The sequence below is a fragment of the Onychomys torridus genome, chromosome 8, assembly GCF_903995425.1.
Source record: "Onychomys torridus chromosome 8, mOncTor1.1, whole genome shotgun sequence".
Lineage (NCBI taxonomy): Eukaryota > Metazoa > Chordata > Mammalia > Rodentia > Cricetidae > Onychomys > Onychomys torridus.
In genome coordinates, this window is record NC_050450.1 from 57714986 (window position 1) to 57739780 (window position 24795).

A 24795-nucleotide genomic window follows, 5' to 3' on the forward strand; every position below is an offset into this window, starting at 1 on the left:
CACATGCGTCTTAGGTCAGGAGGCCCGGTTCCATTACATAGGGTGTGAGAGCCTGGAAGGAGGAGCAGGAAGCCCTGGGGTCTGTCTTTCCACACACTGCTCTGTTAGCTCCACTGTCCCCCATTTGTGTGGCCCCAGCTCACCTGGCCAGCCCACTCCTTCACCCATTTGTCCCTCTTGTTGAGGAACTTCTTGAGGGCCAGACGGCAGTTCCGGAGCAAATCCCGCAGGGTTGTCCTCATGGCCCGTTCCACATCACCAAGCCAGGCCTAGGGAGAACGGAAGAAACACAAGGGCTCAGTCCAAGGGCCGGTACTGAGGTTCCCCAAGAGAAGGCGCAAGCGCAATAAGACTGTGGAGGGCTGAGGACCCAGGAGGAGAAGCGCAGTTAGGCAATAGCTGGCGTGGGTCTCCAAAGGACGTGGAGGCAGAAGGCAGAGTGTTGGAGCACTGGGTGGAAACTTAAGTTTAAAGAGGGGTGAAAATGTCAAGTCCATGCCTGACGGAAGAAACAGCAACCACAAATCAAGCTCATCTCCCTTCCTTCGTGGAAATGGACTGTCCTCATGGAGCCAAACTTACTTTCTTTCTGTGATTTTTTGAGACAGGATTTCTCTGTGTAGCCCTGGCTGTCCTTAACTGGCTCTGTAGCCCAGGCTGGCCTCAAACTCAGAGATCAACCGGACTCTGCCTCCCGACCACTGGGATTAAAGGTGTGGTCAAGCAAACTTTCTAACGGAAGACAAAAGTTTGCTTCTAAGACCTTTGCCGCCACTCACCTCCACAGGACCTTCTAGAAGTACTGGGTGGAGGAAATCAATGTATTCGCCATCACCTGAGAACATTCCTACTGCTTCCCATTTGCTGCTGGAGCCCCCAACCTGTACGAGAGACAAGTCATCCATCTCCTAGCCTCACTCTTGGTAAACTTCGAGGGCAGTGGTTCTCAGCCTTCCCAAAGCTGCAGTCCTTTAATACAGTTCCTCTTGTTGTGGTGACACCCCCACCACCACAAAATTATACCTCACACTGTAATTTTGATACTGTCATTAATCATAACTTCGATAGTGTTATGAACTGTAATGTAAGTATCTGATATTCAACCCCCAAGGGGGTTGAGATCCACAGGTTGAGAATGACTGTTTTATAAGTATTTGCGCCCTTTAAAGGTAATTTCTTCTCTTTACTCCTCTCAATATTACCAGTTCTGGAAAGCTCCATGTGAGGATCTACAATCATTCAGTAATGCCACCCTCCTGCTAGGAGAGTGTGGTCCCTTCGAATACCTTGATCTCACTATTCCTTCCCAGCCCTCATTCCCATCGTGGCCACCTCTGTTGACCTTTTGGATTCTCAGCAGTTTGATGTTGTCAAAGCATTTTTTGAGGTGTGGCTGCACAGCCTCCGGGTTCCGGGACTGGCCCAGAATCTCCAGCAGGTCATCATTGGACAGGAAATAGAAGCGGGGAAAGGCGTGGCGCTTGGTCTCTAAGTACATGTCCAGAGACTTCTGAATGTCTTCCAGGATCGAGTTCATTTCTATCAGTGTTTCCAGGAGGTCTGAGGAGAAGGTAATGAATAACATTTGACGGCCTTTCCATTGCTGCCCTGAGTAGATCTGGAGTGCCCAGCTCTGCTTACAGCTCTTGAGTTTGAGGTACAGATTGCCATAAGGGCTTTTGGAGACAGAGAAATATCCCCAATTCCTATGCATACTTATCCCACTCTCTTCATTATCTACACATGGAGAGCTCACACATTATTAACTAGGCATCATATGAGTTCACTCCATTTCTCTCCAGTCTTTAGAACAATGGTCCTATTATACCTAAGAACTCAGATCTTCACTGTTCAAATCAAGAGTTTCTGAAAATGAAAAATGATTCTGCAGTTTACACAATCCAGCAAGCCAAGTCGTTAAGGACATCACAGGCACACAACGAAAGCAATTGTGACACAGCACAGAGGCCACTTAACCAGGAGGCCAAAGGCCACCACTGTAATAGTCTTTAGCTCACTAGCACTTTCATTAATATCATTGAATGCTGATCTCTTTGCCTGTGAAATAGCAGTAAGATCCAACACAAACCCAGGGCTACTCAAGACATGCAGCCTATTGCTGTTGCCCTGGGTATCTTCCAGAGGTAGAAAGTAAGTTGTTGAAAACACTGTGTACTTCAGAAACAGGGCACAGAAACCCCTGAGCTGGAACTGACCTAAATAACCCCTGAGGACTAGCTTTCATAGTACCAGAAGGCATCATGCAAGCTTCCAAAGGGGGAAGGTAACCAATAGTCCTACCCAGCTACGACACCTATGAACCACATCAAGACCAGCATGGCACGTCAACCCCAAGAGTGCAGCATTGGCATGCAGACCTTGCTAGTAACCAACAGCTCTCTAATTAGACTTAAGACCCACTCATCAAAAGAGAAACCATGCCTGGTTCTGGAAACCTAGCTAACTAGTACTTGTTGCCAATGAAGTTGTGGTTACTGGAGGACAGTCTACAAGTACTAATTTACTAAGCCACCACAATCCCTAACAGCAATCTACAAACATCTGTCCTTATGCTCTCACCCCTCATCAAGGAAACTTCTCTTTGCAACAAGTGAAGACCACTACAGAAACACACAACCAGTTAGAATGCAGAGTTGTGGAGCCTAGTCCCAGGGGATACATCTACAAAACACTCTCCCATCTAGGGCTTAGGGAACGTTGCAGAAGATGGGGCGGAAAGACTGTAAGAGGATCAGGGAGTGTGCTGTGAGATTGTGTGTCCTGGTAACAGTACAAGCTACACTCAGAAAGTCTCACCAACATGACTGCCCGAATGTGATCTGAAAAAAGGTTGACACCAACGAACACACCAAACTGGACCAAGAAAAGCCCTGGAGGCTTCAACCCCACACAAAGAACTACAGGCAACTGAGGAAAGCTGGGAGCAGGAGAGGTGGCCTTTCCCAGGAAGGAGCACAATTGATTGTCCAGAGCCAAATGGTCAGCCCTGAAAACATACATACAAGTAACATTATATGGATGGAACAGGTAACTAGGAACATATGTGCATATACATATACACATGCTATAAGAATTAGTGAACAGGCCGGGCAGTGGTGGCGCACACCTTTAATCCCAGCACTCGGGAGGCAGAGCCAGGCAGATCTTTGTGAGTTCCAGGCCAGCCTGGGCCACCGAGTGAGTTCCAGGAAAGGCGCAAAGCTACACAGAGAAACCCTGTCTTGGAAAAAAAAAAAAGAGTGAACAAAGAGGTCATTAATTTGAGGAAGCACAGGGAGGGGGTGGGGCTTGGAGGGAGAAAAAGGAAAGGAGAAATGTTCCAAGTAAATTACAATGTCAAGAATAAAAAGATAAAATGAAGAAATAAGATAAAGTAATAGATGAAGACATCCAAAGTCAACTGCTGGACTCCTGCCCTCTGGCACACACATGCACACACCCATATGTGTACACAAAACACACAATACTACACAAATCCACACACCCATGCATTCACAGAAAGTGCAGGGTCCAAACTCAAGATTGTATTCTTGACGTAAACACATCTCTTTGACTATCTTAAAAAGAAAAGAAAAAGTTCTACCACAAAGGCCAATCTGAGGTTTTCAACAAGATGTGTTCATGTCTGTAAACGCCCAGAAATCTTAACTTCCTCCCAGTCCACCTCCCTACCCCTTGGAGTTTTCCCCATGTCTTCCCACCAATGATTGTGAGTGTGAACCTTCAAGCAAGTAGAGTATCTGCAGGCTATTGGAGTCTTTGGGTGACCCCAGGTGACCCCTGGAGGGCACAGAGAGACTTGGAAACCATGGTCCAGGTGCTTGTTGCATATACCCAACAATGGGACCCCAGTTTTTGTGGCTTTGTGAGTTAGTCCATTTACCTCGATCACTTGAGTACAAGCAATCGCTGTGACTCAGTTTTCAGTGAGGGCTGCTGAGACCAGTGTGTGAGACCCCCTGCTGTGCTGAGAGACTCACTGCTCCTTCACAGTCCTTCCCAAAACTCCATGACAGATGAAGAAACCGCAGTGTGCCGGGAGCAAGCTGCCAAGTGCACGGGACCAATAAAGCCTGTGTTGGGTTTTGAACCCAAAGCTGGATCTGTAGCCCATGCTCTAAAATATTATATGATATTCCACTAAGTATTAGTTTATCTTGATTTAGTGTAAAAATGATAATAATTAGTAAAAATATTGATGATTAATAACTAGCAAATGTTACCAAGTAGTGGTGACATTACTACTCACAATAGCAATGGTATTAAACATAACTACTAATGATAGTGATGATGTACGCATTTTTAGTGATGAAGCATGTGGCTGTGACCTCACAAATGCATAGACCCAGTGATAGCTGTTGGAGCAATTGCCCATGGAGCTCTCACCTGGGTAGTGGGTGCTCCGGAGAGCGTTACTGTCTTTGCTCATCCGGTCCATGATGGCTTTCCAGTTGCTATTGACTTGGTCAAATAGGGCCGACTCATTGGGCAGCTGCTTTCGGATGTCTTCTCCAATGAAGATATTCTGAGGGACATCACAGTGGGATGAGAGACTGTTTCTCACATACCCTCCATACTCTGCTCCCTGTCCCCAGACCACTGAATAAAATAGTTGGACTATTAGAAACCATGGCAAGATGCCCAAGGTCCAGAAGCTACGTTGGGACCGGGAATTCAAGACAGAGCCCAAGAGGAAAATGGAAATCTGGAATAACGGAGGCTTGCCTGGGTGGGAATGGGAGATACAAGAGTCAGAAGGCCGCCGAGTCTCAGAAGGTGGGGAAACAACACTCACAACAGACCAGTTTCTAGGCTCCCACATACCGACGAGCTGACGCAGGGGGAGGGAGAGCCCAGGCACTGTGGATTCTGACCTCTAGGTACATCCACTGTCGCTGCACCGTGAGCACCATCTCAATAACTTCTAGAATGAGGGAGAGGCAGCGCTCCCAGTGGTCCACATCCTTCTCAAAGGCCTTCACAAATCTAGAGGCCTTCATGGTTGACAGGGCCACCTGGTTATCTTCCAGTGCCTGGAATACTTCTTCGGTACCCCTGGGGTACAAGGGCTACAAGTCACTTTCCATACCCATCTGTCAATACCTTAGCCTCATCCTGCAGCTCAGGCCACATGAGCCAACCTCATCTGGAGCCCCCTCTACCTGAGCCGGTGATGGCCCTTGTCCTTGTAGGGTACTATGTCTAGCTGAATCATGTCCCAGGTTTTGGCAATATTTTGTAATCCCTGTGAAGAGAAATTGGAAGACAAAGTAACCATGTATCTATCTAGTGCACAAAGGTGAGAGGAACCTGGGAGGGGCCCTCAAATGTGGCACAGTTGCAAGTTGGCACACAGGAGGCTGGGGAGGTATGGATGGCATCATACCACTTCTATGGCCAGCTCTTTGGTTGCAGAGGCAGATATCTCCCCTATTTTCTCCACATGCTGATCCATGCCAAGCTGCACAATCTGTTCCAAGGTGAAGCTTTCCGACTCCTGATCAAACTCCCGCTGAATTTCATCTTTGACCTGGTCCCAGTGCCTGCAGCCCAGAACAGGAAGTCTGACCTGGAGGCCAGCTTGAGGGCCTACTTGCAAGTGTCAATCAATCCCTGGGATTGTTCATGTGACTCAGTCAAGATCTTGCCTAGCTTGTGTGAGGCTCAGCATTCCACACACAAGCACTGCTTTAAAAAAAAAAAAATCATTCCTCTTACTTCCTCCCATTGGAACTTTATAATTCTGGCTATTTGTTAATTCATGATTCAACAGATCTTGCTAAATGGGCTCTAAGGTGCAATCTTAGACACCATGGGGATACAGAGATTGATGTGTTAATTCTCAGGAGTTAATTCTCTGGAGAAGGAGTTAAGGCAGGTGTGCACACGAATGCTCACTACCTCAGTGCAGGCCTATGACGGCACGTGCTGGGCTAAGTACTTCTCCAGCACCTCTGTAATTCTTCCAAGCACTCCATATGGGAAGTGCTATTACCCCATTTATAGAAGGGGAAACAAGATTAGAGAGTTTAAGCCGGGCGGTGGTGGCGCACGCCTTTAATCCCAGCACTTGGGAGGCAGAGGCAGGCGGATCTCTGTGAGTTTGAGGCCAGCCTGGGCTACAGATCGAGATCCAGGACAGGCGCAAAGCTACACCAAGAAACCCTGTCTTGAAAAACAAAACAAAAAAAAAAATAAAAAAAAAAAAAGATTAGAGATTAATAACGTGTAAATTGAGGGGTTAGGTTAGACGCACCCACATACTGGAGGAACGCAAACACAAAAGGTTTCCTCCTAAATGTATACTGATCTAAACACGACTTACCAACAACATTTATTCTGCCCCGACTGCTCACTGTGATCCATCCTCCATCCAATATATTACATTCTTGGTCCATTAAAGGGACTGAACTTGGAAAGCGTCCTCAGAAGACAAATTGCAAGTGTGCTTGCGATTTTGAACTAGGCCAAGCTTGCTGCTTTCTTTCTTTCTTTTCAAAGCTGAGGACTGAACCCACTGAGCTAAATCCCCAACCCCAAGGCCAAGCTTTCTTAAACTAGGCTCTAAGGTAAAACATTTTGGCTATGTAGGATGTGGTGGCACATGCCTTTAATCCCAGCAGAGGCAGGCAGATGTCTGTGAGTTCAAGGGCAGCCTAGTCTATCTACAAAGCCAGCTCTAGATCAGCCAGGGCTACATAGTTAGGTCTTGTCTCAAAAAAGAAGAAAGAGGAGGAGGAGGGAGGAGAGAGGGAGGAGGGAGGGGGAGGAGGGGGAGGAGGTGAAAGAGGAGGAAATCCCTATCATTTTCAACAGCTTCAATGAATGTGAAGAACTTTATGTTAAGTGAACAAGCCAGCACAGGAAGGTGAATCCTGCATGACCTTATTTAGATACACAATCTAAAACAGCCACATCATGGGGGGTTGGGGGGGAAGATGGTAGTTCCAAGCGAGAGACAGTCAAAGGCTACAGAGCCTCGGCTAGACAGAAGGAGCAAGAGATCCATTATACTGCAACAATGTATTACAGATATGAAAAGAACTAAGTAAGACCTTTAACATTATTCTAAAATAAGGTGGGGGCAGTACAGGCACCCGATAGCAGGTGCCCACAGAGCCCAAGGTGCTGGACTCCCCTGGAGCTGGAATTACATGGAGTTGTGAGCTCCTGATGTGGAGGCTGGGAATGGAACCCGGGTCCTCAGGAAGAGCAATGCTTCACTGGTGACACCTCTCCAGCAATAATTTTCTTTTTTTCTTTCCTTTCTTTCTTTCTTTCTTTTTTTTTTTTTTCTTTTTTTGAGACAGGGTTTCTCTGTGTAGTTTCAGTGCCTGTCCTAGATCTCACTCTGTAGACCAGGCTGACCTCAAACTCACAGAGATCCGCCTGCCTCTGCCTCCTGAGTGCTGGGATTAAAGGCGAGCACTGCCGCCACCACCACCTGGCTCTTTTTCCTTTTAAGAGATTTATTAATTTTATTTTATGTGTGAGTGTTTTGCTGATGCTTGGTGACCCCAGGGGGGTCAGAAGAGGGTATTGGGTCCTCTGGAACTGTAATTACAAATGGTTCTGAACTGCCATGTAAGTACTGGGTATTGAACCCGGGAACAAGTGCTCCTAATTGCGGAGGCATCTCTCCAGCCTCTGACCTAGGTAGGTTCTTACATCTGTAATTGTTCCTAAATGAAAAGGGGACATGTTAGAGCTGGTTGCACCTCCACACCCAGCCTAAGAATAAATTTTAAAGTTTGGGGAGATAGCTCCCTGGGTAAAAGCAATTCTGTGCAAACATGAGGCCCTGAGTTCAGATCCCAGCATGGCTATAAAAGGCTAGCCATGACCAAGTATGCCTGTAACTCCAGTACTGGGGGATGAGGGAGAAGGAAGCCTTCACACACACATATACACAGACACACACACCCCTCCACACACACATACCCCCCCAAAAGTAAATCTCAAATATTCTCTCCACAAAAGTAAAAGAAACAAGTATGTAAGGTGGTTACATATGCTAATGACATCTGTAGCTCTCCCACAGTGTATACGGCCTTCAAGACATCATTCTGTACATTATAACTACATGCCTTTTTGTCAATTAAAAAACAAATTTGGAGCCAGTGAGATGGGTCAGAAGAGAAAGGCACTTGCTACGAAGCCTGACAATCTGAACTTGATCCCAGGCAGGGCCCATATAGTGGAGAGAACCAATCCCACAAGTTGTCCTCTGACCTCCACACTGGAGCTGTGGCAGGTGCGCGGGCGCGCGGGCGCACATGCGCACACAGACACACACACACACACACATACAATAAGTAAGGGTAATTAATTACATTTAGGTCAATTTGGGCTAGTGCTATGGCTTAGCAGTACAGTGCTAACATTCCCAAGCCCCAGGGCTTGCTCCCTAGGAGCGAAACACACTGGGGCCAGGGAGATGACACAGCGGATAAAAGTGCTTGATGAGCAAGAGTGAGGACCAGGGTTCGGATCCACAGACCCCAGGAACAGGCTGGGCAGGTAGAGTAGTTGCCCATAATTCTAGCTCTTAGGAGGCAGGGACAGGGGACACTTAAGGAAGGCTGGCTAACTAGACTAGCTGGAATTGGGAAGCTCTGGGTTCGGATTCTGCACATGCAAAAAAGAAAAAAAAATGAGGAAAAATGAATTACTTGGGCAAACTGAAAGGTCCAGGAGAGGGTACAGACCAGAGAGGGCAGAGCTGGGCAGGAGCAGCCTCACCTCTCTCTGAGGGCTGGGTTTCGCAGGTCTGAGATAAGGGGCATGGTCCTCTTGAACTGCTCTATTTTGGAGCGAGTGTTTTCAATAATATCCCAGTTTCGGTCCTGAGAAAAAATGGGAAACATCAAATGAATAAATCTTTAACTAAATAAATAAATAAATGGTGTTGGAGAGATGGTTCAGAGGTTAAGAGCACTGGCTGCTCTTCCAGAGGTCTTGAGTTCAATTCCCAGCAACCACATGGTGGCTCACAACCATTTATCACGAAATCTGGCGCCCTCTTCTGGCCTGCAGGGATGTGTGCAGACAGAACACTGTATACACAATAAATAAATCTTTTTTTTTTTTTTTTTTTTTTTAATGGAAACATCAGAAGACCCACGGCACTGGAGTCCGCCCACTTCCTCAGCTGGGGTAGGGCCATCTTGTCTCCCATCCTGTCCCTCGTACCTTGTACTCTTTGGCTAGTCGTGTGAGACGGCGATACAGCCCATGGGCCATGGACTCCATGGCCTCAGTCTGCAGCGTCAGGAAGCAACCGGTCTTCCACTGGCTCCAGCTCTCCTCCCAGTCCCGAGTGATCTCCCACACTTGCTGGAGTGCGTCAAGCTCCTGTCGGGAGCAGGGAGACAGACGGAGAGCCTTCGGCATGGCGGCCCTCCTGGCTTGTCCACCTGATGATGGTGCTGCCTCTCGGTTCACAGTCTCCCTCCACTCTCATACCCCGAGGGCTGGTCAAATGCTAAGCATGTGAGAAGCTCCTCAACACTGAGTCTTAGGGAAGTGCAGAAGAAAACCTCAGTGTGATCCCACTTCACGCCCGCTATGGCTACAACAACAACAGCAAAACTGTAAAGGAAAATACGCGTTGGCAAGGACGCCCAGAAAAAGTAGGACTGCTCATCCATTTGCTAGTGGGAACGCGAAACAGCATGAATGCTGTGGAAAACGGCTTGGCTGTGCCTCAAAAACTTAGAGCGTTGTCACGGGGCCTGGCGATTTTATTGCTGGCTTACACCCACAACAATTAGGAACAGGTGTCCGAACAAACTCAAGTACACGCACGTGCACATGCGTAGAAACCCTGCTTACTACAGGGAAAGAGCAGAAGTGACCCCGCATACCTGTCAGCTGGTGGGTGGATGAACGGCCAATGGAATATTAGTGAACCATAAAAAGGAATGGAGCCAGGCAGTGGTGGTGCACGCCTTTAATGCCAGCACTCGGGAGGCAGAGCCAGGCGGATCTCTGTGAGTTCGAGGCCAGCCTGGTCTACAGAGCGAGATCCAGACAGGCACCAAAACTACACAGAGAAAACCCTGTCTCAAAAAACCAAAAAAAAAAAAACACAACAAAACAAAAAACCCAGAAAAAAAAAGGTATGGACTACTGATACACGCTATAACATATATGAGCTGTGGAAACACTATGTGAATGAAAGAAATCAGAGACAAAAGACCACACGGTTCCACTGGTAGGAAATATCCAAGACAGGCAAATCTATACACATAGACAATAGGTTAATAGTTGGCATGGGCTAGAGGAGAGCGGATGGAGGGTGTCTACTGATAGGAACATGATTTCCTCTTGTGGAAATGAAATCAATTGTTTGGGGTTTTTAAATCATTCTTAGAATATCTTTTTTCTAAAGATTTATTTTTTATGTTATGAGTATAGATGTCTTGCCTGCATGTATGTCCATACACCATGTGCATGTAGGGTCATAGGGTCCAGAAGAGGATACTGGATCCCCTGGAACTGGGATTACAGACTATGTGAGCCTCCAAGTAGTGACTGGGAATCAAACCCAGGCCCTCTGGAAGAGCAACTGAGATGGCTGAATAAGAATGGCCCCATAGGCTCATGTATTTGAATGCTTAGTCATCAGGGAGCAGTGCTACTTGGGAAGGATTAGGAGGTGTGGACTTGTTGGAGGAAGTGTGTCAGTGGGGCTGGGCTTTGAGGTTTCCAAAGCTCAAGCCAGCCCCAGTGGCTCTCTCTTTTCCTGACATCTGTGAATCTGGATGTAGAACTCTCAGTTACTTCTCCAGCACCATGGTTGTCTGCACGCTGCCATGGTCCCCACCACGATGACAATGGACTGACCCTCTGAAACTGTGAGCAAACCCCGTCAAATGCTTTCTTTTATAAGAGTTGTCCCGGTCATTGTGCCTCTTCATAGCAATATAACTCTCAACCAACAGTCTTAACCACTGAGCCATTTTTCATGAGTGTGGGGGGGGGCAATACAAGTGCATGTGTGCCACTGTGCACAAGCGGAGTCATTCTTGCCCTCCACCTTTATACTTAGGCTTAGGAGGCAAGCACTGAGCCATCTCAGTGACCCTGTGGAAATGTTTTGAAACGGGAGGCAGAGATGACAGCTATGCAGCACCGGGAATAACCTAAATGCCACTACGTTGTTTTAAATGGTTGGTCTAATATGTGAATTTTTACCTCAGTTTTTTTTTTTTTTAAAAGCAAACAAACAAACAAACAAACAAAGCTGCTCATGAACTCCTCTGCCTGGTCCCAGCCATTCCCAGGCCCTCAGAACCTTGTCCTGACCCCACCACTTATCCCTGGTGTCCACGGGGCCCAGCTCATCACAGCACCTTCTCCAGGTTCTGGAGGTCCTTGGAGACCGGCTGCTCGATCTTGAAGATGCCCAGGTTGGAGCGGAGATTGTTCTCCTCTTCCCGCATGGCCATCAGCATGGCGCGCACCTGTGCAATCTGATCCAGTGCAGCTGTGTGGCCCACGGCGCTGGTAAATGGCCCTGTGGGAAGTCAAGGTAAGCTCTCGGGTCCATGGCCTCTTGAGAGGCCAGTCTGTGGCTCTCTTAGCATAGTGGGCAAATCCCACCGCTGCCCTCATGTGAGAGAGGAAAGGGAAGGAGAACGGGGAGAATGATGGGTTGTCTTAGCAAAAAATCACCCAACTTGACTTCAGCGTCTGACAGGGCTGAAGGACAGGAAGTCACTGTAAGAACACTCGAGAGGCTGCTGGCCCAGGCCTTCCAGTGAGAAACCCGTGGCTCCAGGTGAGCTCATTCTGTCCCCTCAAAGTTCCTTCCCTTTCCTGAGCTGCCCACCCCCTTTTCCACACCCCAAACCTCCCAGTGCCACATACACACACACACCCATCTATTTTCACCTTCCCAGGACAACATCTTGAACGCTGAGTCACAAAACCAAGACTAAAGGTGGAGTAAGGAATACCTTTGACCTCAAAATCTTCTAGAAGGTTGTGGGCCTTCTTCTTAAAGTCATCAGCCGAGTGGATAAGGCCCGTCTTGAATTTCTCCTTGTGTTTCTTCAGCATCTGCTCACTGTCCAGCAGTATTTGTTGGAAGGTGACCCACTCCCCATTGAGACTCTCTAGCATCTTCAGGACCTGGGAAGGACAGAGGACAGAATGACCACCAGGCAGGAGGCACCCAGGGTGTCATATATGCAAGGCAATACTCTTCCAGTGAGCCACTCCCCAGCTCTCCATCAGTTAGCAACCTCCTTCTGCCCTTCCAGACCATAAACTGAGGGGAGCTATTGTTTGAGTTGGCCTTGGTCCTCAGGAGTTCTGAATCCCCCTCACTTCTCTGCATGGCCTCTGATGGCACCAGGTTCTCCATGTTACCACTGACATGCGCTTGACTTGAGTAGACCAAACACTGTGGGAACTTACACTGTCTGGAACCGGCACCTCATACTTCTCCAGAATGGTAAACTGCTCATGAATGGGAGGGATCTGAGTCTCCAGGTTGGGTAAGTCATGCTGCAGGGTGTCCATGAGTTGCAAACTGGCCCCTAGTTCCTCCAGCGTTTGGGGAGGGCGGCTGATTCTAAAAAGCAGCAAGAGAGTATTGGTGGTGGAAAGCACATCCCTAGACACACCTGCATACGCGTGTGCGGGGACACACACACACACACACACACACACACACACACACACACACGCACGCACGCACAAGCACACGCACACACACGCCCAAGAAGCCTTACTTCTCAGCGTTGTCCTTCAGATAGGTGTGCAGGTCCATCAGGCGCCCGGCAGCCATCTCCTTGAGCAGGGTTGTAAACTTACTCTGCCATTCATTGCAATGCTGCACCAGTGAGAACTTGAGGTGGGAACAGTCCAGCAGAACGAACTGAATGTTGAGGACCGTCTCCTCCTTCTGCACGTTGTTGGCCACCTCCGTGTAGCTGCAAGAGCCCCGTCTGCTCAGAGGGCTTTCTTCCTTCACGGTGACCCCAACACCACTTCCCCAACCCTTACTCTCTCAATTCCTTCCACCCAAACCTACCCTTCTAGACAGTTCTATTGCCAGCTGTCACCCCGGCCAACCCATTCCTGGCAGACTGCTGTGGTCGTGTCAACTTCCCAAGTACCGGGCAGCACAAATCAGCAGTCACCACCTTCCTGGGGTCCCACAGCCTTGGAGTAGCCCAGGTTGGGGCTGGACTCACACCACATGGCTTCTAGCTCAGTTGCCTCTAGCAACTGGTTTAGGAGATAGGGTTTTTACATTTTACCAGGCTGGCCTCAAACTCCTGAACACAAGCGGTTCTCCTGCCCCACTTGTTCTTCCTGTAGCTGGAACTACCGAAGAACCGAGCCTGCCTGCTTTTCTTCTGGGACTGGGACTATCCTGAGCTTTGTTTCCTCATCCATAATGTAGTGGTGGCCACAGGACAGCATCAGGGGACAGGCTGCTGCATGGGAGAGCATGCCCCTCTGTCTGCCTCCTGTCCTGTGTCCACGCCTCAGCCTGTTGCTTTGTGGGATACACTAATGGGCTCCCATCTCTGCCTGACGAAAGCCCACTTAGGACGCACAGCCCCTGTAGGTACTGTCTTCACAAAGCCTTTCCTGGTACCTCTGGCCAGAAATCCTCTTTCCACTTTACTGTGGATTTCAAAATTCCCCAGAGATCTGTGTAGTAAGTTCCAGTCTGCAGCTTGGCACTACCATGAGTTGGTGGAAATTGGCGAACCAAGTAGAGAGTCTTCCCATCACTGGGGTTCTGCCTTGGAGGGTCCCATGCCCCCCAGCTCTGTCTCTCTTTTATTCTATGCCATGAGGTTTATGGCCTTGCATCCACTATAGTGTATATCTACAAGCCCAAAGCAGTGGTGTCCACTGGTCATGGTCCCACAACTGTAGCCGGGCGGTGGTGGCGCACACCTTTAATCCCAGCACTTGGGAGGCAGAGCCAGGAGGATCTCTGTGAGTTCAAGGCCAGCCTGGTGTACAGAGTGAGTCCCAGGACAGGCTCCAAAGCTACACAGAGAAACCCTTTCTTGAGAAAAAAAAAAAAATCCCACAACTATGAACTAAAACAAAACTCCTTTCTGACTAGGTTGGTTTTCCTCAAGTATTTTTTATACTAATGGACACCGACTGGCACACCTACTGAACTGCCCCCCCCACCCAGCTTGTACACATGCTCAATAGTACAAATGCATGGAGCTGGTACGGTCACAGCCAGTGCCTTGTAAGCTTCCAGAGTTCACATCATACACATATGTATGTATACTCATACACATATACACTGAATAATCTCACAGCATCCTACTATAGGTTACATAATATCCATTGCATAGGAAACTGAGGCCTGGGGAAACCCTGCCAGAGAGTACACAGCCAGTCTGTTGGAGCTGGGCCCAGGCCTTCCTAGCATGCCAAGGCTCACACTCTCTCGGCCGTGCGTTTGTCTTCCTCACTACACTATTGCCCCTGAGGAGAAAGACCTGTAGATTTCTCTTAAAAGTTCTTCATGGCCCATAGGAGATTTGTGCTGAATAAATGAATGGCCATGGCCAGGGGACCATGAAAAGATGGCAGTTACTTCACAGTCAGAACTTAAGAATCCTCTTTCGCTTAGCTCCGTCACCTTAGGGTTGTTAGAGAGAAAGGGTATCCCTCTCTGCCCCCCACTCGCCTCCTGTCTTCCTCCTCCTCCTCCCCCCCATTTCCCTTTTTTTAAAGGCATGGTCTTGCATGTATCTCAGGTCCACACACTACGCTGCTCCTGCTGCAGCTCCCTGGGATTAGGGACATGAGCCAGGACACCCAGCTCTTTTCTACCTTTTCCGTCTCTAGCCTCCCTCCTTCCCAACCAACCCTGCTGTGCTCCTCTAAACATCCACCTTTCCCTAGACCCTGCCCAGCCTCTCTCTGGATCTCTGCCCTCAGGAAGGGAAGGTCCAGTGCTCTGCTCCTGCAGCTCCGGGCACGCAATGTCCAGACCGACGTTACCCAAGCCCGCTCACCGGGCAATGTCAGCGTCAAAGGAAGAGACAGGGGGGTTGAGGCGCTGGTAGCGACGGATAAAGGAGTCCTTGTTGATCTCCCAGATCTCCCGATACATGTCCCAGGTCTTGAGGTAGTTCTGCAGCAGGCTTGCGTTGTTAGTCATCCCACTGCTGAGCTGGGACTGGATCTTCTTGATGTCCTCATCTCGCTCTTCAAAGGGTGGGGAAAGATGCTTCTCACTGAGAGGTACCCCAGTCCCAGCTCCAGCCTGGCCCCGGCACTGCCCTGGGCTCTCTGTCAATTCCCCACTAAAATGTACTCAAACATGAGCATTAGAAAACAGAGGAGATCTCGAAAGACGACAAAACAAAACAAACAAATAAAACAGAGGGGGCGGGACTGGAGAGATGGCTCAGAGGTTAAGAGCACTGGCTGCTCTCCCAGAGGTCCTGAGTTCAATTCCCAGCAGCCACATGGTGGCTCACCACCATCTTTAATGAGATCTGGTGCCCTCTTCTGGTGTGCATGAGGATGGAGCACTCATAGACATAAAATAAATAAATCTTAAAAAGAAACAGAGGGGAGCGAGAGAGATGGCTCAGTGGTTAAGAGGAACCAGGTTCTATTCCCAACACCCACGTGGAGGCTCACAACCATCTGTAACTTCAGTTCCAGGGGATCCAAGGCCTTCCTTCTGGACTTGATAGGCACAGACCTACATTTAAGCAAAATGCCCATACACATGGAAAAAAAAGTGAATGAATCTTCAAAAAGAAGAGGAAACAGAGGATGCAGCAGTGCCGATCTCCTCATACATCTCTCTCTCTCTCTCTCTCTCTCTCTCTCTCTCTCTCTCTCCCTCCCTCTCTCCCTCTCTCCCTCTCTCTCCCTCTCTCCCTGTCTCTCCCTCCCTCCCTCTCTCCCTCCCTCCCTCTTCCTTGCAGGAGTCAAGGTCTCTTCTAGACCAACACCAGTCTCAACCTAATCCTTGCTCCTCTTCCGGCCCAGTTTTCAAACCCACAGCAATCAGTCACCTAATCTCAAGCTCCTTCCCCAGTTTGGCTCTTTGGCGTGGTTTCCCATCAGCCACAGAGGTGACTGGCCCGTGTGGATGAAATGCCCTCTCTCCTCCTAACTCTGCCCGGTCTAGCGCCCTCTGTGTGCCCTCCCCACAGCCCGCTTACCCACAATCACATGGATGGGCTCTCGATTCATCTTGCGTTTGATGAGGATATCGGGCAGGCGTCGGAAGATGGAGATGGTGGAGAAGAGGTGACTGGCAATGTCATTGACCACACTTGCCAGGGTCTGCAGAGTGGGGGAGAACTCCACCTGCCGGGAAGCACCGAGAGCTTAGGGCAGTCGTGGAGAGACACAGGCCTCGAAGCCTCTAAGCCTGAACACCTCAGAGCTGGGCCTGGAGGCCCAGAAGAAAGTCAAGGCCCAGGATGACGTTTATGAGCAGAGAGAGGGGGCTGGAGAGATGGTTCAGTGGTTAGGAGCACTGGCTGCTCTTCCAGAGGACCTGGTTCAATAAATACCTAGTCCCTCAGAGTGGCTCACAATGTAACTCCAGTTCGAAGGGATTCATTACCCTCTTCTGGCTTCTGCAGACATCAGGCACACATGTGGTGTGCAGGCAAAACACCCTTACATTAAAACAAACAAACAAACAAACAAAAAGAATTGGGAGAAAAATAACAATTGGCTGTGGGGTGGGAAGCCAGAAAGGGAAACATCTTCTACCCAACTGCTGCACCTGAGAGTTAGGGAACACCACAGAAGGGGCAGGGGACTGTAAAGGCCCCAAGGCCCAGGAGGTCTGCTGGGAGACAGTGTCTCCTAGAAACGGCAGGGAAGCTTCACCCATGATTCCTCAGCAACATGGCTGCCTAAGCAAGACCTGGACAAGGACACCCCAGACAGCTGAGGAGGCGGAGCGAAATCTCACTGGGTCTAACCTAGAAAACAAACTAGAAGTCGACTAAGGAACACTGAGAGTGGGAACTAGTCTCCCCAAGAAGGGGCTGCTGTTACCCAACACTAGTGCTCATCCCTGAAATCACACACAGAAGCAACACTAACCAGAATCGGCAGGTTATATTTGTATGTGAAGAAAAGGGGGTCATGAATTTGAGAGGGAGCAAGGTCGGGGGACATGGAAGGTGTAGGAGGGAGGCAAGAGAAGTGGGGGAATGATGTGATTATATTTTAATGTTTTAAATTTTTAAATTTTCAATACAAATGGGAAGAAGCTGAGGACCAAGGTGGGATGGTTTTGAGGTGTTGGAGGCTCAGCGGCCCTTACCTGTGCCACGCCCCCCTGCACATCATTCTGTAAAATGACAAGGACTCGGAAAAGTGGGTTTGGAGTCGTCTTCCCGTCCCCACTGATGGCCTTGGAAAGTTCCAGCAGTGACCACTTCACGTTCATGCGCAGGGCATCCTCCATCATGTGATCCAATCGTATTGTGTAGAGCAGCCACTGCTGCTGAATCTGTGGGGGGTGAGGGGTGGGGGGTTCTTCTAGAGAGATCAGCTCAGGACCTGGGAACATGAGCACCAGCTGATGGGAGACAAGATGGCTACAGAAACGCAGGGCTCTGGGGGTGGGAGGCAGCTCAGCTGTTAAGAGCACCGGCTGCTCTTACAGAGGACCCAGGTTCAGTTCCCAACACCCACGTGGCAGCTTATGACCTGACACCCTCTTCTGGCCACCGAGTGCAACAGGTACACATGTGGTACACATATACATGCGGGCAAAAACACTCACAAATATAAAAACAAATCTTTAAAGAAACAGAGGCAAGCTCCTGAGTGCTGCAAGAGGAAACTTCAAACACAGAAGGCGAGCTGCATTTGGGACCAGGGTAGGGCATTTGAGAAACACACATTGGCGAACGGGCCAGGAGGGTAGCAGTGAGGTAGGAGGGTATTTGGGCTTCCCTACCACAACCCCGGTCACAGGATGCCTACATCAGGGCCATCGTTCTTGAACACTTCGTAGGAGTTGGTCATGATGTTCACCACATCCTGGTGCAGGTTCACCAACTTCTGCTGTACAGCCATCCGATGCTCTCTCTGGGCCTCCTCAAACTCCAGGTCTCTGTACACCCGTTTGCCCGTGATGCGCACCAGCAGCATCTCGGACATCTCCTGGGCCTTCCAGCCGATGGTCAGAGTGGACGCCTTGAAGTCATTCACGATTGTCTGCACCTGGAATCAGACCTGAGCAGTTCACAGGCGGCCCCTCCCATGACACACATTCCCTTGAACTGTGCGGACACCTTGTATATATACTCCTTCCCGGGAAGCTTGGGTTGGGGCCCTCTGGACCTGATTCTACTCTCCCACTTAGCCTCCTGACAGAATTTCTGATATAAAAAGAAATAAAAAAATAAATCCTTCCCTTCAGTGGGGAAATACTTGCCTAACCATGCATAAGACCTCAGGATCAATTCTCAGCACCAAGTTTTAGTGGGGAGGGAGCCCTTGTCCCAGCATATTTAATTTATTTTAGAGCACCTCCCAGGGGCTCTCCTCCATCACCGAAGCTTCAGGTGTTGATGACTGATGTGTCAGCCTTGCTTCCATCAGCTTACAGACCTTCAGTGTCTGGTGGCCACGGCCTACCTTGCTGGCATGTATGCGGCACTCCGTGATGAAGAAGGCACTGGCCCCTTTAAGAGCCCAATGCAGCTTCTTCAGTCCCGGGTGGATCTTCTTATCCAGGAATCGGATCCGCTCCTTGAACAAGGCCTGCTCATCTGGGGACAGCATGGCAATAATCCTGTGGATGAGAGAAGATTGGTAGCTGGTAGGGAAAACTGTGAGGGCCTCTTCTCCTGCCAGCAAACTTGGCAGTCTCTAAAACTTGCATTCTAGCCTAGGGCTCCCAAAAGAAGCTGTAATCATGCAAATGTTACACACAGCGTGCTGGCCAGGGGCTGGCGAGATGGCTCAGTGGTTAGAGACACTTGCCACTAAATCTGAAGATCTGAATTCAATTCCTGGGACCCACATAGTGGAAGGAGAGAAATGACTCCCCCAGGCTGGCCTCTGATCTCTACATGCACGCCAAGGCTGGAGAGAGGGCTCAGCAGTTAAGAGCACTTGCTTTTACTCAGGACTCTGGTTCAATTCCCTGCCCCTACATGATGTTTTGTAACCATTTGTAACTCTAGTACTAGGGGATCTGACACCCTCTTCTGGCCTCCTCAGGCACCAGGCCTGTATGTGGTGCACAGAGAAAACACACACAACAAATAAATAAATAAATAAACAAACAAACAAATAAATAAATAAATAAATAAATAATGAATGAATGAATGAATGAATAAATAAATAAATAAATAAATGAAATGTAACATGTGCTACCCAACACTAGCTGTATGTAGCTTGAAATATGGCCTATGCCAGGGGTAATTTTTTAATTAAGTAATTTAAATGGAAGTAGCTACATGCAGCTGTCACCACATTGAATGTATCCTTTCTAGACATTCAAACAGAACAAATGTTCCATCCCCTTGGACTTTCACTGAGGTGAGAAAGATCTGTAAGACTGTGTCTTCCTGGGCTGGAGAGATGGCTCAGAGGTTAAGAGCACCAACTGCTCTTCCAGAGGTCCTGAGTTCAATTCCCAGCAACCACATGGTGGCTCACAACCATCTGTAAAGACTGTGTCTTCCTGAAATCGTCTGTTAAAATCTTCCCTTCTGGCTGGGTGGTGGTGGGCGCACGCCTTTAATCCCAGCACTCGGGAGGCAGAGCCAGGCAGATCACTGTGAGTTCGAGGCCAGCCTGCTCTTTAGAGTGAGATCCAGGAAAGGCACAAAGCTACACAGAGAAACCCTGTATCAAAAAACCATTTAGAAACCAGGAGCTAGAGGACCTCACCTTACACTGGCCCTGCCCTTCCCCCTCCATTGACGTGAACCTCCCAAGCTTCCAGAACTGTGGGCAATGAGTTGGATATTTCTAAGCCATCCAATCTGTGATACTTGGACAGAGATGGGTTCCAGCAGGTCAAAGGCTGGGGGATGGGACTAGATGGGGGACACATGGCCTTGCTTCAGTGACTCTGATGCTATTCCGTGCCCATGATCCTAACGTCACCCCATTTTGAGTGCCCTGGACTGGTTACTTTGGCTCTCTCCCGAGTTAAGGGATAGAACTAACGGCAGGGCCCTGCTGTAAGAAAGTGTTTTTGTTTGTTTGTTTTTTAAGATTTATTTATTTATTATGTATAATATTGTTTGTTTGTTTTTTAAGATTTGTTTATTATGTATACAGAAGAGGGCACCAGATCTCATTTCAGATGGTTGTGAGCCACCATGTGGGTGCTGGGAATTGAACTCAGGACCTCTGGAAGAGCAGTCGGTGCTCTTAACCTCTGAGCCATTTCTCCAGCCCTGGGGAAAGTGTTTTTCAGGACGGAAGAAACATGATGGATGGGAACCTTGAGGAACAGACCACATCCTCAGGCAGCTACAATAAACACAAGGCTGTGAGGAGGACCGCAGCCCACCTATTGTAGTCTCGAGCAACAAGGAGCAGGTTCTCCCGGAGAATGCGCAGGTCCTCAGCGCGTTCAGCCACATTCATCACATAGTGGGGCGTCTCAAACAGCAGCCGCTCCCAGTAGTCAATCTCCACAAAGAGAACCAGGAGCATCCTGAGAGAGAGCAGAGCAGCTGAGGGACCCGCCAGAGGACGGCCAGGCGCGCTAGGGGTGTGGGAGCACAGAGGGACCATCTGACAGAAACGAAGTAGGCAGTCAGGGCACAACTGCTTTCCCACACCATGAGAGCAGCAGCAGCAGTGGGGATTTCTGGGCGTCTGCGGCAAACGCCCACACAGGTACAAGGTGACAACAAGTAGTCCTGGAAGTTGAACAGTAGATGACCTGGGTTTGGAGCAGAAGGGGAGTTCTAAGTGGGCCATCGAAACAGCTGGAAACCACCCAGCTCTCTAAAAGCCCCAGGGACTGTGGCTTCAAGGAAACTTCTAGAAGGGGCATTGAAAGTGAGGCTCAAACAGGAAGGCCAGTGGAAACTTCAAGAAGAAGCTTCCCTGTGCCCTTCCCTGACTCTGCAGAACAGGGGTCTTCCCTGTCTGTTGAGGTACAAGCAGAAGTTGACCTTGACTGGGGACTCCAGGCCATGAAGAAGAGCCGAGGCCTGAGAGTGAGCGGGGGTATCCACTGCCATCCACAAGCTCCGTACTAAGACCCTGGCCTTCTCGCTTCCTGAGAAATGCACACTATGGCCAGTGGACTGGGGGTCCCAAGGGTCAAGATGTATTTGAGGACGTGAGGTACACCAAGAAAGGACCCTGTTTGGAAGATTCTTTTCTGAGGTCTCTGACTAGCGTGGGAGGAAATGTCTAATGATGACTTTGGGAACACTTCTCAAAGACCTGCCCGGCTGGCCCCAACAACAGTCACTGCTGAAGAACCCTGCCCACCACCACCCACCCACCCTCCAGCCACCCCACCCCCACCCCCCAGAGCTTCCAATCAGTCTCCAATTCCTCTCCTCCAATGTGAATACAATGCACTGGTGCTTTTCCATTCTTTTTCTAATTTGCAAGGGCTCTTTGGTATTTGCTACCCAGGCTGGCCTTGAACTCCCTGAGGATGACCTTGAACTCCTGCTACTCCTGCCTCCATCTCCCAAGTGCTGGGATTAGGGGCACACACCACCATGTCCAGGTGCCAGAGTGACGCTCCTGTCCTGTTCTCTCTTATGAGTTCTCTTTCATTTCGTGACAGTTCTGTTGTTTTTCATGTGTGCCAAGCAGACCTTTGGCTCTCTTCTGGCTGCTTGCTCGCTTGTTTAGGTTTTCACCCTTGGTACTCACAAAGTTCAAAATGATGGCAAAAGAACTCAAAAATCCAAACAAGGAAAAAGTAAAATGAACAGAAATCTCTCAGAAAACAGGAAAAAGAGGGCACAGGGCTATTAAGTTAGGGAAGATCTTCTCTAGAGAAAAAAAAATTCCTGGAGAAAAAATAGAAAACACTCTGTTTATAATTTTATGTTGTGTTAGAGGGAATGCTGTGTTGAATATAAAAATTAATTTCACTTATTAATGACTTGCAAAGCATGAGAGTCCCGAGTGTCCTTTTCCTCCAGTCTGCTGAGATCCCTTTCCGTTCAGTCGGCCATTCCTCTGCCACACCCAGGGATCCTTCACAGCTCCTCGGGAGCCTTGGCCCAGCTTCCTCTCTGCCTCACCAGCGCTTGTTTCAAGTCTATCCGAACCACTGGCTCTCTGACTTCAGGAAAACCTTCAGGTTGTGATTTTTACTTCCTTCCTGTTCTCTCCCTCCGCTGACCCTGCTGACCTTTCTTTGTGTTTTCATTTGTTCTCTGCACTGGGAAGGGAAGCCACTTTCCAGGTCTGGTCCACGCTAACTCCACTGAGCCCTCAGTCCCAGCCCCGCATCTCAGCCATCTTCACTCTCTTGTCTTTAGTCTAATATCTCACAAAAACTCCAACACAAGGCAGCCTTGTTAGCGCACTCCTTTAAGCCCAGCACTCGGGAGGCAAAGGCAGGCATATTGACTGCAAGTTTGAGACTAGCCTGGTCTATATACAAGCATGTACAGGAGCAAGAGAAGGAGACTCCTCAACAGCATCGTACGCCAGTGCAACTCGATATGAACACGAATTCAGTCTTCTAAAAAAAGAGACGAGATGATAAAAGGTGAGAAAGAGATGAAAGGGAGAGTATGGATTTTAGGAAATGAATAAAGCAGCACGTTACAGAACCAGAAGATGAAAAATGGCGAGGGGAATGAATGCTGTGGTTGAAAATCTGTCACCGACAGAGGAGAAGGCGCAGGCATCCGCCGCAGTTCATGTAAAAGAAAAGGCCGAAGACATTAACGCAATTAGAGAGAAGCAAATAGACTGGAGGGTGGCCACAGCCCAACTGGAGGAGTGGACAGCAATGCAGTGTGGATTTAGGAAGACCAGACAGAGAACTGTCCGGAAACGCAACCGGATCTGCATCTGAGAGTCTAAAGGGCACTCTGATACTGTTTACCGTTCGTCACTCACATTTAATGTCAGCGGGGGGTTTCAGGTACAGCGCTAAGATGGAAGGACACCAGTTCTTTGGGGACATTAACTAAAGGTTTTCTACAAAGAACAGTTAACTTCAACCTAACAAGCAATCAGATAAATCCACGTTAAGGATATTTTGGAAAATGTCTGGCTTGATTCTTAGAATGATTGATAGTACAACATAAAAAGAAAGAAAAAACTAGACATGATGGTACATGCTTGTAATCCCACCACTTGAGAGGCTAAAATAGGAGCATTGAGAATTAGTAAGAGTGCCTTAGCACGCGCGCGTGCACACACACACACACACACTCACACACACACACACTCACACACACACACACACACACACAGGATAGCAAAGGATGGGGAACTGTTGAAATGAAAGGAGGATGTGGTAGACAAAAACAGGAGTATTAAGGAGTTCCAGGCCAGCCTTGGCCACAGAGAGGATTCTAGGCCAGCCTGAGTATGAAACTTGGTCTCAAAAAAAAAAAAAAACAAACAAAACAAAACAAAACCCACTCCAAACATGCACAAATGGTGCACACATGCACACACACACACATTGCTAGATATGGTGGCACACACCTTTAGTCTCAGCACTTGGGAGACAGAGGCAGGGGATCCCTGTAAGTTGAAGGCCATTCTAGTTTATGTAGCAATGTATTCTAGGCCAGCCAGGGCGACATAATGAGACTCTGTTTCAAGACAGAAACAAAAGCAAATAGTACCAACAACAAAATAACACATGACCATGTACGGACCTGGATTGGATATGGATAGACATGACCATGTACGGACCTGGATTGGATATGGATAGACATGACCATGTACGGACCTGGATTGGATATGGATAGACATGACCGTGTATGATCCTGGATTGGATATGGATGGGAAGCAATCCAGCTAGAAAGGACGTCATTTGGACTCCTGGAGAAAGTAGCATATGGGCATATATTATGTTGTATTAGGTTAATTTTTTCTAGTGCAATAATTACAGTGTTAGGCATCTTTAGAAGATACAGGCCAAGTATTAAGGGTGTGGTGTCTGGATGCCTGCAGCTGAAAGGCTCAGGTGTACAGAGAGGCAAGCATGCAGAGTGTTGGCATTGAATCTAAGCAAAAAGGATATTTTGTTAATTTTATTTTTCTTGAATTTTTCCTGTGAATTGGAGTTTTTTGGAATTAAAAATTGAGAAAGCTGGGAGTGGTGGCACATGTCTGCAGCCCTACCAGCTGGAAAGCAGAAGCAGAATTCCTGCAAGCTTGAGGCCAGTCTGGGCTCCATAGTGAGTTCTAGGTCATGGTTTCACAGCCGAGACCTGGTCTCAAAAAACAAAAAACAAAACAAAACAAAACCACTCACATGTGCATGTGCGCACACACATGCACACGCACACACAACTGAGGGCCAGGGAGATGGTTCAGCAAAAATGGTATTTTCCACACAAACTGATGACTGGAATCTGATCCCATGAATCAGTGGTACAAGGAAAGAACCAACTCCCCAAAGTTGTCCTCGCGCCTCCACATCTGTGCTGGGACAAAATGTGCGTGCATTTGTTTGTGCTCACTCTCTCTCTTGCACACACGTACACACACAATAATAATAATATAACATAAACAGGGAAAATTGGGTAGGAATGTAGTTTAATAGGAGAGCACATAAGTAGTATGTTTGAGGTCCAGTAATCAGTTCTC

At 48.6% G+C, this 24795-nt stretch overlaps 1 protein-coding gene across 1 annotated transcript in view; it reads right to left on the minus strand.

Annotated features, from left to right (window-relative positions):
* The window catches only part of Dnah2 (dynein axonemal heavy chain 2), a 100312-nt gene that overhangs the window by 56579 nt on the left and 18938 nt on the right, over window positions 1-24795 (minus strand). Inside the window, exons 5-24 of the mRNA XM_036195242.1 lie at window positions 20820-20923; window positions 20546-20692; window positions 18652-18808; window positions 17995-18234; window positions 17327-17515; window positions 16203-16350; window positions 15036-15228; window positions 12765-12965; window positions 12448-12604; window positions 11985-12159; window positions 11379-11542; window positions 9214-9375; window positions 8764-8867; window positions 5408-5564; window positions 5184-5266; window positions 4896-5076; window positions 4408-4546; window positions 1343-1560; window positions 780-881; window positions 144-269 (exon numbers count right to left, since the gene is read on the minus strand). Coding sequence (XP_036051135.1) covers window positions 144-269; window positions 780-881; window positions 1343-1560; window positions 4408-4546; window positions 4896-5076; window positions 5184-5266; window positions 5408-5564; window positions 8764-8867; window positions 9214-9375; window positions 11379-11542; window positions 11985-12159; window positions 12448-12604; window positions 12765-12965; window positions 15036-15228; window positions 16203-16350; window positions 17327-17515; window positions 17995-18234; window positions 18652-18808; window positions 20546-20692; window positions 20820-20923 — 3147 coding nt within the window. The remainder of the gene's footprint in view (window positions 1-143; window positions 270-779; window positions 882-1342; window positions 1561-4407; window positions 4547-4895; window positions 5077-5183; window positions 5267-5407; window positions 5565-8763; window positions 8868-9213; window positions 9376-11378; window positions 11543-11984; window positions 12160-12447; window positions 12605-12764; window positions 12966-15035; window positions 15229-16202; window positions 16351-17326; window positions 17516-17994; window positions 18235-18651; window positions 18809-20545; window positions 20693-20819; window positions 20924-24795) is intronic.